Genomic DNA, 14,801 nt, shown 5'->3' with positions numbered 1-14,801 from the left:
GGAGCAAGAATGTTGGTTCGCGTTCGTTTCTATACGGTTTGAGTGACGAATTTGAAAGATTTTGTGTTGAAAATAGCATCTGATATTTACACAGATAACCGACATACTTCTCTTGATTTCTATAACAAAGAAGGTATAATGTGAGACTTCTGTTTCCCCTTCGTTTGGTTTCGATATCAAGACGAAATCCTTCACGTTTTGATTGAGTGGTTAGCGCGCGCTCCCGCTAGACACTACCCGAATGTAGGCTACTCATCACGTATTTGGAGTTGTCTCTAGGCAATAGCCATATTAACCACGATATCACAGACCCTTAATGACACCACATATTGCGAATTAATACTTAGATCGTCGCTGCATGATATAGAAACGTGGGCACAGACATGATCCTACTTCTGATAATCATGGCAAGGTAACTCTAACAAACCAGCTGTTTTGGATGAACCCCAAACAAAGTAACCCCAAAAGATATGTGGTGTCATTAAGGGTCTGTGATATCGTGGTTAATATGGCTATTGCCTAGACTAAAAGGTGCACGCACAGTTGGGGAACCAGTTGGGACGTAACACCGGTCGTAGAGGTGCTAACATCGGTTAAAATAACACAATACTGGGCATCCGAATATCTGTTGAATATCGAACTTCAAACCAACTTTACAGTAGTGTGTGTGAGCGTATCGTTTTTCAGTAGTGTGTGTGAGAGCATTTCAGTAGTGTGTGTGAGAGCATTTCAGTAGTGTGTGTGAGAGCATTTCAGTAGTGTGTGTGTGAGCGTATCGTTTTAAAGTAGTGTGTGTGTGTGTGTGTGAGAGCATTTCAGTAGTGTGTGTGTGTGTGTGTGTGAGAGCATTTCAGTAGTGTGTGTGTGTGTGTGTGTGAGAGCATATTCTGAATAATGTCCCTCACGGCCCCTCATTTTTATATGCCGGAATGTTTTATATACAGTACACAGTCATCTTTTGTGCAGAATATAGAGAATAGAGTATAGAGACTTGTTTAAACAATTGGAAAGCGTGAGAAGATGAAGAAGTGAGTGGAGAAAAAGAGAAGCAGAAAAGTGCTACACCCTCCTATTATCTCTAATTCACTCTCCTCAGTCTCATTTGTGTTGTATGTTTGCAAACTGCAATACTATGGGCCTACACAAAAGTTATTAAAGTCATTTGACTTGTGTGGGAAGGATTTGACAAATGTGATCACTGTATTCCTCCACAGATACCATGGGCTTGGACATGGAGTTGGACCAGTTACTATTCACTTTGACTTGATGCATGTGACTTGTGAAGAATGAATTGCACCATGCAAAGGTGAAGGGCTATAACCCAGGGTTGACTGCAACTGATGCACACATGCAGTATGGCAGAATAGAGTAACTGGGTACAAGGTACTGGTTTGGTCCCTTGTTAGTCCCCAAAAATGTTGCAGAAACAGCAGAAAATATTAGATGGCATTGCATCAAGGCTCAATTGGAACAGAAGTCATAGGATATTTACAATTGTAGTACATTTTGTCATTTAGCAGACACTCTTATCCAGAGTAGTAGTAGGCCAATAGATCGGTTTTAAAAGTTCAGGGGTGTAATTTGTTGGATATAAAAGGTGTAACACAGACAAAGGAAATCTGATTTTCCTGGGAATCCTCTCGTTGCTGCTCCATGCTGTATTATTCACTATATAAAACCCAACTACACAACGTTGGTAACGAATGGCCTTTACATATGGTTACCCTGATGAAAACGAATGAAAATAAAAACGGATTTATCTGTTGAGCTAGCATGGCCGTAGTTGTTTTGTTTGTTTGAGAGAAACGAGTTGTCACGCGTTGCACACAACACACGCGTGCGGACAGCCTACCGAGAGAGAACCCCTAAGTCGATTTTGAAAATCAGCAAGAAATTCAAGGAGATGGACATCAAATGAATTCTCAAAGCTGAAAAGCACAGGGAGTTGTATGACCCCCAGCAACAATTTAGCAAGGACAACTTAGATAAGGATCAATCCTGGGCAGAGGTGTCAAAAGTATTCACGTTCATTACTCAAGTAGAAGTATAGATACTAACTCAAGAACTCAAGTTTTTTACTCATGTAAAAGTATAAAAGTACTGGTTTCAAAACTACTTATAAATACATTTTATACTTAGTATAAAAGTTTTATATAAAATGTTATACTTAGTATAAAAGTAAAAATAGTAATGTAAGGGGGAAAAATTAAGGATAAAAGCTTAGGCCGCGCCACAGGGGCCTATAATGCACAACCCCACCTCCCCAACAATTTTTTTTTCTAAAGGCCATAGTGACTATAATTGGGGTGTGCTTGCCTTCGGCGAGCACAAACCATTGTTATCTCACATATATTAATTGTTATTTATTGTTTATTTTCGCGACCCTAAGGCTCAGTCAATATTTGTACTACATAGACAACGTCGATGTCAAAAGGTTCGTCTTGGTCGCGATTGCATTGGTTCTATTGGGATTTATGTTCCGTTGCACGGTTTAGGTTTTTATTACGTTTTTGTGGCAAAAGTGAAGCTAACGGTGGCTAACTTGCTAGCCACAGTCACTGACGCTACTGACGTCACTAACGTCACGAAATATCGCGTGACTACCTCTAGCAGAACATTAGTTTAGCAGCTCGTTCTTCTGGGAGATAGCTCGGCTAACTGCTTTACTGCAAGGGAGCTGCAGAAACGCCACAAGCAAAGAGGCCAGGGTGATAACTATTTACCCATTTTACTTTGTGATATGAAACACAATTGTGAAGTGTAATGTACAATATAAGCTGATATAAGGAAGTAGTTACATCTACTTTCCGAAACAGTAGTCTACTATTTCACTGAAGCATTAGCATCATGACATTAGCCTCTGTTGCTCGGGCAACACATACTACAGCGGTCTATGATGCATCTGTTTTCAATCGTTAAAATAAACATTCCTCAGAAATACATTTTCGTTGTAGGATTTATTTTGACATTAGATTACAAGTAAACGATTTGTTGGTGAAATTAAAATTACCTGTGGTTTCAAACCAGTGTAGCTCACTGCAACCCTGTATTGTAGCCTACAGTAGTCTAGTAGCTAAAAAAAACATCACAGCTGTTTACAGTAAGTCAAACGGCGGCACATGTTAGTGACTACTAACCTGAACTCCATTGCCACTGCCTAAACTTCAATCTGTTCATGAAAATAATTCATTTCAGCCTAGACCGTACAACGGAAGTAACGTTAAATCGAATTCAACCAACGCAATTGCTACCAAGACAGTCTAGTAGTAGTTGTAGCCTACAATTTACCGGGGCAGCTTCTCCACACAGCAGGGCTATATCGCATTTTGCCTTGTTACTGACAATGATCGCTACCACTGACATTCTTATGAATGAGTGATTTTCCCCTAAATAAATGTCAAGCTTATTTACGTTTTTGGGGGCATATTTTCAGTTAGCAGATGATACTATTTGAACACCGGTCTGCCAAATGTATTTGTTTTGATTCAACTATGAGGTTGCTGATCACCATTCCCTCTTGCAGGGGATATGAGAAGACAACTATTTCATTCTACTCTTCACTCTTAGTATTTTGAGTTGTAAATGAGCAGAAAAAAATATGCTTTTAAATCTATGTCATCTTTATAAATAATAAGTAGGCTATGTATTTTAATATAAAATATACAGAAATTTAATTTAAATACGGACCCCTGCAACCAACGCAAGTAAGCAAGCACACCCTACAATTCCCCCAGAAATTGTACCCTCTATAGTGTTATATTGAAATTTTAATGTTGAAAACTTTGGGCTGTTTATGCCCATTGAAAATTAACACATTTTAGCACAATGCAAATACATTAAAGAACCATATGTGTACTTGGCATTAACCTGTGTTTCGACCTCGCTAGAGTAGTCTAATGGGAGACATGAAACTTGGTGTAACTGTAGAAGTGACTGTCCTTAATGAGTGTGCCAAATTTCACAAAAAGTTACCATATGGTTCTAGGGGCTGCCATTGACTTCCATGGTACAAGAATAAAAAAAAAACATAACTGCAAGCAGTAATGGCGGATTCCTCCAAACATTGCGAACCAGCGGGTATCGAGTACACGCAGCAAGTTTGGTGTGAATCCATCAAAGATTTGCTGAAATACGACCCAACTTCCTGTTTGCTGGCTTAATGGCACATTTTGATTGAGTCACACACGGGATGTCCCAAGATATCATGAGACAAAGGAATCACTTAATAAAGGCAAACAAATCAATAGTTATTGGCCAAAACACATTTTTGCTTCCTGCGGCCACGCCCAGTGATCACATGACACCAAGATGTGTGGACATCCTCAGAATAGAGTTCCGAATCATCATACCAAGTTTGGTGTTGACATCTCAAAGATTTGCCGAGATTTGATCCAATTTCCTGTTTGGTTGCTTTGTTGCCAATTTTGATTGGCTGTAGCGGACAAACGGTTTTGAAAATCCAATATAAAAGTAATGCCTGAGTGAGGGTTGCTCTGAAGATGATGTATGCTAATTCTGGGGAAGATTTAAATAAAATTGTAGGAGGAGTAGGCTTTCAAAGGTTTTTGATCAAACCGGAAATAGCGGAAAATCTATATAACCGGAAATCGACGCCATGGTGTGCGTTGAACTCGGCTTGATCCAGGGAATCCTATGGTACCTCATTTTAGAAAATCGGTCATACGGTTCAAAAGTTACATGTGTAAACACAAGTCCAACTTTGACCCGTTGGTGGCGCTAGAGTGGTCTAATGGGAGACATGAAACTTGGTGTAACTGTAGAAGTGACTGTCCTTAATGAGTGTGCCAAATTTCACAAAAAGTTACCATATGGTTCTAGGGGCTGCCATTGACTTCCATGGTACAAGAATAAAAAAAAAAATTTTAAGAATAAAACTAACAATAACAATAGGTTTCCTCCTTACGGAGGAATCCTAATAAAACTAACAATAACAATAGGTTTCCTCCTTACGGAGGAATCCTAATGAATAAAACTAACAATAACAATAGGTTTCCTCCTTACGGAGGAATCCTAAAAATAATAAAACTAACAATAACAATTACGGAAGAATCCTAATAACACAAAAAGGAGTCACGTATTTATCATACACTAGATTGTATTGGTTAAGCATATAACTACAACAGGACAGTGGTTGTCCTGTCAGCTCATTTGTACTGTTTCCCAAAATCAAAATACCTACCAACAGGTAATATGGGACTGCAACTGCATTGCAAATAATAAAAGGTTTATATTATTACATTTTATTCAATATCATTAATTTTATAGTGTCTGTTATTCACAGAGTTTGTGCATTGCACAAGATGGGGCTAGTATGAGTAAGCACCGTAAGTTTCAGGCATGTAACACTACACTACTGTCCTAGTCAGGGTTAACAGGGGGTGCATTGCACTTAAATCTAATGGAAAACCTGCCATGAAATGCTCTCCCCCCCCATACGTTTCTATCCTTCTACGCCAGCATTATGTACATTTAATAGCATAAATTGAATACCAATACATGTGTATGTATAGGGTGGACAGGTCTGAAAACAGAATAGTCCATGGTAGGTGAGGGATTATTATGATTTATTTTTTCATTTATTTCATTGACTTAATAAGAATATTTCCTATCTTAAAAAAGGATTTGATGGTTCTTTTGATGTTGATATATGGTTGTTACATTGTTTTTAGTACTTGTCTTTTGTAGGCTTGGCATGTAAAACTGGTCCCTTTTCAGGACAGCTGATAGTCTATTCTGGATCAGAAGGCTGTTGTTTTCGACCTGTCTGAGTAACCCACCAACTGCATTAACATCGGATGCCTTTGAACCTATACATTAGTATGAAGAGCCATGCCATGTGAAATACTTTGAACCTGCTACACAAAATACATTTTGTGTAGTGTGTAAAATACATTTTGTGTAGCAATAATCATCATCATACTGGGGTATATTTCCTCAGAATGCGATGTCGTGGAGCAAGAATGTTGGTTCGTGTTCGTTACTATACCGTTTGAATGACGAATTTTAAGGATTTTGTGTTGGAAATAGCATCTGATATTTATACAGATAACACACATCCTTCTCTTGAATTCAACAGAGAGTTGCATCGGGTGATACAACACCGGAATGAATACATGACAAACTGAAATTGGAGTAACAAGGCTATTTAAAAAAAGTAAGGAGTAGAAAGTACAGATAATTGCATGAAAATGTAAGGAGTAGAAGTTGAAAGTCGTCTGTAAAATAATTACTTCAGTAAAGTATAGATACCCCAAATTTCTACATAAGTAAGTTAACACAGTATTTGTACTTCGTTACTTAACACCTCTGATGCTGGGATATAGCCAATGCCTTGATTATGTACCATGTCAGAATAAAGGAAAGCTCAGAGTACCTGAAAGGCTGACCGGCGCAGAGAATTGCGCGTCTGGTGTGAACAGCTTTTGCTCAATTGTAGCCGATCGTGGTGCTGCGCGGCTCTTCCAGGCGCAGCCAGTGTGTTCGAGGCGTAAGTAGCAAGACCTCAGTCTGAGACAAGAACACTAGCTAACAGATGGTCTGTTTTGTGTACATTCGCTTTATGTTGGACTGCAGTAGAGTTGTTGGTAGAGAGCATCTATTTGCTTTGGAGAAATCACCTGCGCTTCAGACAGGTCATCTCGTCGGCTGACCTGGATCATCAGGTTAAGGAAAGGCTCATGCCTTGTTTACATATTTAAGTGTTCCTTGTGTTGTTTGTGTTTTGTTTTTTTGTGTTTTTTCTAGGTGTTTGCAGTCCGGTCAGGCGGGGCTACAGGAGTGGTGGTCAAAGGACCAGATGATAAGAGCTCTGTAGCATTCAGGTACCAATTCACCTTAACACATGATGGCAGACGAAGTGTTAAGGCCTACTAATTATTGTGTCTAAGAATTCTGAGTGATTACTCAATAATGTCTTTCAGAATGGACGACAAAGGGGAGGTGAAATGCATCAAGTTTTCTATTGGGAATAAGATCCTTGCGGTCCAAAGAACACCTAAATCTGTGGTGAGTAAAATCTGCCTTTAATAACTGCACATAACAACTGCACACTCCACTGATGGCTCTATCCAGCTCACGTCCCTAGTGTGTAAACTTGTGTATACTTGTGTTACATTTAGTCATTTTGGCAGACGCTCTTATGCTCTTATGTGTTACTTACTACAATGCAGTGTGTACTCTAGGATTATTTTTTTTACCAGTGGGGGCAGGTCTGTCCGAATCCCCCCCCCCCCCAGGGCCCCCCCGCCAAAACAAAGTGCTAACCCTATATTTCGGAGCAGATTAATGTAATAGTCTAATAGCTAATGTAATATTGCACATATTTTCGTCCTATTTCCCCGAAAGAAATAAAGTTAGCATACTTAAAGACACATTAAAGTATGTTCTAAATAGTATAAATGCTACCAATTAATAATTGAGTAACAAATTGTAAATGGTCAGTGGCCTATAGGCTATAGCCTATCGATTAAGGTAAGCCACTCGGAAGCATGTATACTGTCTGCTTCATTTGATCTTGACAGGCTAAGCATTCTGTAGCAAATAATAACAATATACCCATTATTTATTCATGAAAACTACTTCAGCATAATAATGCACCTTAAATACAAACGTGAGCAAGGGCAGCAATCGCTATCAAATCAACAGCAAAAAACTATAGACTAATACAATAACAGGCTTAAATGAACTGACAGCATAAGTTATTATAGCCTACCATTTACAGTTCTCAAGGACGCACACACGCAATCTCAACTGCGCTGTTAGAGCGCATATCTGTGCTATTATCCGATATGCGCTCTAACAATCACGGCTGATAGACGGCCTAAAATTTTGTACAGACATATTTCTGATACCGTGGCGGGAGAAATGTAACCGTGGCGAGCTGCCACGGAAAAATCAACATAGCGGAAACACTGCAATGGTAACAACTCAGAGAAGATTCATTTTAGCTCTGGTTTGCATCATCTCCTAATCTAATCACACCACGTGTTTCCGCAGGATTTTATTAACTTTGTTCCAGATTTCCCCCATCTGGAGTTTTCTCAGGAATGCAAGGTAGGCAGGCCTCTCGATGGGTTCCATCCTCACCGCTAACACAGCTAGCATGTCTGTGTCCATCCACATAGCTAAAATAGCTAGCATGTGTTAGAAAGCATCTTTGATATTCTCCTCCTGCCCAGACTAAGAACGCTAGTGTGCTGGGCTTCTGCTGGACCAACTGGAACGAGATCGTCTTCATCACAGACCAGGGGATAGAGTTCTACCTGGTGAGTTGTCTGTTCCATGTTCCAACTGTCTCTCTCTCTCTCTCTCCCTCTCCCTCTCTCTCTCTCTCTCTCTCTCTCTCTCTCTCTCTCTCTTCCTCCCTCTCTCCCCCTCTCCGTCTCTCCGTCATCTTTTACCTGTTATTCTCGCCCCTGAAAGGTGTTCCCAGACAAGCGCAATGTGAAGCTGCTGAAGAGTCAGAGCATCAATGTGAACTGGTACATCTACTGTCCTGAGACAGCTGTGCTGCTGCTGTCCACCACCGTGCAGGGAAACATCCTGCAGCCCTTCGCCTTCAAGGTACGGCACACGCACCTGGGGCCCATTCTCCGTATGCCGCTAACTCAGTTAGCTGGATTTGATTGCTGACGATTTGTCATGATCTTGGATTGTTCGGTTCTTCGAAGCTCATCCTGCTACTTTTTCCCAGCCCTTTCCTGAATTTTGCAGACTTTTGAGGTGTTCCCTGCCATTTTGATTAAATCTTCAAATTTGGAGTAACCTTCAAGCTCATGCTCTGTTTGGCTCTGTTGCGGAAAACACAGGGCACTCTTTTTGGCCATGGTGAGCAGCCATAGATGTATGTGAGCAGCCAATAGCAGCGTTGCTGATCAAGGTTTCTACTATAGATACATACCCCCTTTTCGACCAACGCGTAACTCAATCCAGCTATACTAATAATAAACAACAAGGGTGTTGGAAGAACCGAATTTGCCAGATCATGATTAGCATGATGATGTAATCTTGGATGTGTCATTTGATCTCGGATGTAATACGCGACGTATGGAGAACGGGCCCCAGGACAGCCTCAGCAGCTCTGATTCGGTTACCTGGCTTGTTTACCTGACTTGTTTAACTGTCCTCCAGAGTGGAACCATGTCTAAGATGAACAAGTTTGAGATTGAACTGCCGGTGGTACCCAAGCCAGCCAAGCTGAGCCTGTCCGAGAGGGACATTGCCATGGCAACCATGTATGTGTGTGTTTGTTTGTAGGTTGGGGAGGTGTACATACATTTACACATAGTCAGGTGTATAGATGCATGTGTTGATTGATGCAACTCACTTACCTTGAATCTCTCTTGCTCGTCTCTCCTCTGTCCAGTTATGGCCAGCTGTATGTGATGTACTTGAAGCATCACTCCAGAACAGCAAACAGCCCCAGTGCTGAGGTTGTTCTCTACCACTTACCAAGGTAAATATGCTCATACAAGTCCCAGTCACACATACGTACGCACACATACAGACCTCTGTGTCCTGTGGGTTGCAGGGAGGGTTCCTGTAAGAAGACCAACGTGCTGAAGCTGAACACCACGGGGAAGTTTGCCCTGAACGTGGTTGACAACCTAGTGGTGGTTCATCACCAGAGCTCCCAGACCTCAAGTGTTTTCGACATAAAGATGAGGGAGGCTGACTGTCCTCCCAGCGTCCACCAGCCTGTCCTGCCAGCCCGGTCCATCCACCCCTACAGAATCCCCCTCACAGGTAGCACACACACACCTGGGCCTGCAGGCCAGGACTCAAGGTTTTATAATAGTACAGTGTATTTTTCATCCTCCCCCTCCAGGGCCTGCTGCTGTGCCCACCCAGCCTCCTGTGCCATGTGAACTCTGTATCCTTTAGTGGAATCTTGACTCCATGTCAACATACTGTTTTAAACCCCCTGGTGAGAGTTCTGTTTGGTTCTTAGAACCTCTGGTAAAATGTTCTGTTCTACCTAGTGAGCATTGTGTCATTTGAACCTTTACCACTGGCCTGTAGACTCTTCCTCCTGGAGTGTGTTCCAGCCTGACATCATCATCAGTGCCAGTGAAGGTCAGACCACCTGTGCTGCTGCAACCAGTCTCTAACTTTGAATACCTCATATCTAACCTGAAATACCTCATATCTAACCTTGAATACCTCGTATCTAACCTTGAATTCCTCATATCTAACCATTAATACCTCATATCTGACCTTAAAAGGAGTCATTGCAAAACCAAATTTACCTTGGCACAGTTGAATAACGACAGTTAAGTAAGTGGGTAAAATGGACATACAGGGAACCTCAAGGTCCATTGACACCTCTTTCCTATGTAAATCTCACAATTAAAAAATGTAGCTGTAAAACAGTCAGTTTAGAAAAATCCCTTGTTGTGCTGTTTGTCTATGAGAAGATCCCTGTGTTGTTCGACCCTCAATTACACATTTGCTTGAACCATTTCACCGAGGACAGTTTTGAATGATAACCTTACACAATTGAAAGAAGGATTTGCCTAGCGGCTGTTGCTGAAAAGAGGTGCTGTTACAACCGTATGCTCATCACAAACGCAAGCTGGTATGATTTTGTTGCTAACAGCCTATTAGCAATGCTAATGTCTCCTGTATCTAGCATAGGTAGAATGCTAAATACGTTTCTAAACACATCAACATACCTAGCAATTGACTCTTGATAGACTAGCTGTAGTCGGCATAAGAAGGGAAGCTTCCGAAAAAATTGCCAGAAAACGAATAGCAGTCGTTTGCTAAAGCCTGTCTAGATTATCTATTTGAAGGAACTGGAGAAAGGCAGGTGTTAGATACAGGATACGTTAGCATTGCAAATAACTGTTACCGACAAAATCGTACTACAGCTTGCGGTTGTGATGAACATAAGGTCGGAACGCACCTCTTTTCAGCAACAGCTTCGTAGCAAATCCTGCTTTACATTGTCCCAGGTTTTCAAAACCGTCCTTGGTGAAATGGTTCGCTCAAATGTGTCGAAGGTAGTGATGTTACGTTCGATACCGTGCTCACGAAGCGGTATCGACCTTTCGAAACAATTGGTACCGACACAAACGTGTTGAGTGTGGCTTCAAATGGGCAAAAACCACGTGATCACCTGTCGAAGTGTGTTGGAGCAGGGAAACATCTAAAACATACAGGACAGGGGGTCCCTGAGGACAGGGTTGAGAACCACTGGCATAGAACATCACCCGGGCCATTTTCAGCCGAACCAATGTTCCATATCCTATTTGGAGACCTTAAGGAACAGTGTGAAATACCCCTAAAAACAGTCCTTTAAACACTTCAATGAATAACCTTTACAGTTTTTTTGATTGCTTTGATGCATTGGTCAAAACTGAATCCACATTTTCAAAACTCTTCACACAGAAGTGTACGTGGACTAAACTTTCAATAATTTGTCATTGCTGTTACACAAAAAACATAAAATGACAACATTCTCCAAAATCCTGTAACTTTTTTTCTCATTCGTACTCCACCACCTGCAAAATAGAATTGTATTTGGTATGTAGGTATTTCAGAAAAAAACTAATACCTTTTATCAAACCTTTTTAATAGTATGTCTGTCGCCACCCCTACCCAGGCTACCTGTGGTACATACAGGTGAAGCTGCCCCCAGCAGTCAACCTCCTTCAGGACAAGGGCAAACTCATGGACTTCCTGCTCCGACGCCGAGACTGCAAGATGGTAATCCTGTCTGTCTGCTCTCAGAGTACGTACCTGTCTGTCTGTCTGTCTGCTCTCAGACTACAGACGTGTCTGTCTGTCTGCTCTCAGACTACGTACCTATCGGTCTGTCAGGTTTAGCAGGTCAGCTTTAACGTTCCTTCTGTCTGTCCCTCAGTGCTTGTGGGGGGGGATAAGGGCAGTGTACAAGTGGTGGCCACAGTGTTTGATAAACTCAACCAAGTTTACAAAGAGTATCTGGAAGCAGAGCAGTCCTATACTGTGGTGAGTCCTATCTATTTACCTATGCTACTCTAGCTAACATAGTGCACCTACTAGCTAACGCTGCTGCTGCTGTTGTTGTTGTTGTTGTTTTTGTTTGTCTAGGCAATGGAGTCCGGCCCTAGTCGAGGTAGTGCTGCCCACAAACGGCCAGTACGGACCCAGGCAGTCATCGACCAATCAGACATGTACACCCATGTCCTCTCCTCCTTCACCGAGAGAAAGGTGACTGGAACACACATCATACATGCACACCATAACTAGGGATGCAAAACTGAACTGCAAAAAAAACAAATTGTTCAACACATAAACCACGGCCCGGTTTTTACATGTAAGCCACGGTTTTTCGGATCTACGAGAAAACAACCTAACACCTTTTGTCCTTTCCCGTACCCTTTCCCGGAGAGTACTTGTCCAATGAACTGTCAGGATAGCAATGATGAGTCACGTACTGGAAGGAACTGGAGAGAGGCAGATCATATGAAGCTAGGCAAGATAAGAATGTGTGGAGAATGGAGATGCCATGTGGATGCAAAAGGTTAGCGTTTGAGGATGTACCATCTTTTAACTCACCGATGTGGCAACATTTTGGATTTAGTGTTGACTACAATAGCAATGGAGTGAAGGTCGTTGATAAAAAAGAGACTGTCTGTAAGCATTGCTTGACACGTGTAAAGTATGCTAATGGTAATACATCTAACATGATGGGGCATCTACGCCGGCATCACCCAAACATCCCTATCCGGAACGAGAAAAGAGTCAGACTAATGTGCTTAACAATAACGAACTGAAACCGTGACCCATCACCCGCAATACAAACTGAACCGTGGGCTTGTTGAATTGTTGCATCCCTAACCACCACACACACCATACACACACACACCACCCCACACCATATACACCCCCCACACCACCCCCACACACACAAGGCTGACAGACTCCACACACCCCTTGTGTCTCCCACAGGGAGTGTGTCATAAGTTTATCATCGCAGTGCTGATGGAGTACATCCGCTCGCTCAACCACTTCCACATCACTGTACAGGTGAGCACGGCAGGCAACACAACATCTGTTCATCATTTACTAGACTTTGAATGACTCATCTCTCCCTCTGGTTCACTCCCTTTATTTACCTGTCTCCCTCTCCTTCTCCCCTTGCTCCCTTCATTTACCCCTCTCTCTCCCTCTCTTTCTCCCTCTTCATTTACCCCTTTGTCTCCCTCTCCTTCTCCCCTCATTTATTCCTCTCTCCTTCTCCTCCCTGCATCGTTATTTTACCCAACCGTCTCCCTCTCCCCTCCCCCTGTTCTGAGCAGCACTACCTGTATGAACTGGTGATCAAGACGCTGGTCCAGCACAACCTGCTCTACATGCTGCACCAGCTGCTGCAGTACCACGTCCTCAGCGACTCCAAACCCCTGGTGAGGCCCTGTCATCTGAATCCCTCTCAGCTACACCTCAGCCACATTCAGATTCAGTGAATCTGATTCAGTCACCAGAGTCAAACCAGCTCTAAGTAAGATTCCAGCTCCTCTGAATGTGTACCAAAACAGATGGAGACTAGAGGAGCTTACCCTTGGTCAGTAACAGCAGTGAAGTGAATCATGTCCCCCTCCCCAGGCCTGTCTGCTGCTGTCACTGGAGAGTACCTACCCCCCTGCTCACCAGCTGTCCCTGGACATGCTGAAGGTAGCATACACACATCACAGACACACACATTTTAGATTCATGGAATTTAACATATAGCTAAATGTGTGTGTGTTTGTGTGTCCGTCCAGCGTCTGTCGACGGCTAACGATGAGATAGTGGAGGTTCTGCTCTCCAAGCAGCAGGTTCTGGGTGCGCTGAGGTTCATCCGAAGCGTTGGCGGCCATGACAACATCTCTGCCAGGAAGTTCCTGGATGCGGCGCGGCAGACGGATGACAGCATGCTTTTCTACACCATCTTTAGGTTCTTCGAACAGAGGAATCTTCGCCTGCGCGGCAGCCCCAACTTTAACCCAGGTCAGACCCAAATATCAGCCCCAACTTTAACCCTGGTCAGACCCAGCTACACAACCCCAACTTTAACCCTGGTCAGACCCAGCTACACAGCCCCAACTTTAAATTGTCTGACTCACTTTGATCTGTGTTGTGATTGGTCCATAGGGGAACACTGTGAGGAGCATGTCAGCTTCTTCAAGCAGATGTTTGGAGAGCAGGCGCTCATGAAGCCAGCCACCGCCTGACATGCATCAAATGTACCAACACATGATGTCAGATGAACAGGCTTAGTCACGCCCACTCTGACCCTGTCAGTAGGACCGTCTCAAAAGAGGTGCATTCGACTTCATGCAACACCGGCGTCGCTTGCTGCAGCCGCCTGCAGCTGGCATTCTCAGCTTCATGGCAGCCGGCTGTCGGCGCCGCGGGTGCTGCATGAAGTCAAACACACCTAATGACATCACTGTGACATCATCACTGTAGGATCCTTAGTCTGTAAAGTATATGATGAACCATTTTCACTAATATTAACTTAAGGTACTGTACATAATGTTACAAACAATGTTTGAACGATTTTAAGACTAATAATATTACTGGTGTGGCCCATGTGTAAATATGTGGAAACCCAATTACTTTTGTTGCCATATTGGTCAACTTGATCAAATGTATGAGAAACAATTTGTGTGTGTGTGCGCGCTTGCAATGGTGAGGCTGAAAGAGAAACATTTCTATGGACCTAAGAGTAGAACCGTCCTGTAAACCTAAAAAAAAATGTGTGGATGATGTATGTAGTACGTAATTATGAATAAAGCTAGTGGATAAGTACA

General features: G+C 42.6%; 1 protein-coding gene across 2 annotated transcripts in view; it reads left to right on the top strand.

The window, feature by feature from the left end:
• The window catches only part of rmc1 (regulator of MON1-CCZ1), a 21,469-nt gene extending 6,668 nt beyond the window's left edge, over positions 1 to 14,801 (top strand). Inside the window, exons 2-19 of one of the 2 annotated variants that reach the window (XM_084702977.1) lie at positions 6,766 to 6,842; positions 6,942 to 7,026; positions 8,017 to 8,073; positions 8,199 to 8,285; positions 8,443 to 8,583; positions 9,151 to 9,254; positions 9,386 to 9,475; positions 9,551 to 9,765; positions 9,848 to 9,892; positions 10,042 to 10,095; positions 11,627 to 11,755; positions 11,888 to 11,994; positions 12,097 to 12,216; positions 12,958 to 13,035; positions 13,308 to 13,412; positions 13,612 to 13,680; positions 13,770 to 13,995; positions 14,140 to 14,801. In XM_084702977.1, the coding sequence (XP_084559103.1) occupies positions 6,766 to 6,842; positions 6,942 to 7,026; positions 8,017 to 8,073; positions 8,199 to 8,285; positions 8,443 to 8,583; positions 9,151 to 9,254; positions 9,386 to 9,475; positions 9,551 to 9,765; positions 9,848 to 9,892; positions 10,042 to 10,095; positions 11,627 to 11,755; positions 11,888 to 11,994; positions 12,097 to 12,216; positions 12,958 to 13,035; positions 13,308 to 13,412; positions 13,612 to 13,680; positions 13,770 to 13,995; positions 14,140 to 14,219 (1,869 nt within the window). In that variant the 3' untranslated portion in view covers positions 14,220 to 14,801. Of the gene's footprint in view, positions 1 to 6,765; positions 6,843 to 6,941; positions 7,027 to 8,016; positions 8,074 to 8,198; positions 8,286 to 8,442; positions 8,584 to 9,150; positions 9,255 to 9,385; positions 9,476 to 9,550; positions 9,766 to 9,847; positions 9,893 to 10,041; positions 10,096 to 11,626; positions 11,756 to 11,887; positions 11,995 to 12,096; positions 12,217 to 12,957; positions 13,036 to 13,307; positions 13,413 to 13,544; positions 13,681 to 13,769; positions 13,996 to 14,139 lie in introns of those variants that run through there. The other variant, XM_084702978.1, reaches the window with a different exon arrangement.

The sequence above is a fragment of the Hypomesus nipponensis genome, chromosome 8 (genome assembly GCF_054491055.1).
Source record: "Hypomesus nipponensis isolate SF chromosome 8, ASM5449105v1, whole genome shotgun sequence".
Classification (NCBI taxonomy): domain Eukaryota; kingdom Metazoa; phylum Chordata; class Actinopteri; order Osmeriformes; family Osmeridae; genus Hypomesus; species Hypomesus nipponensis.
Note: the sequence above shows the minus strand (reverse complement) of the source record. Positions and strands in the feature narration are given on the sequence as shown.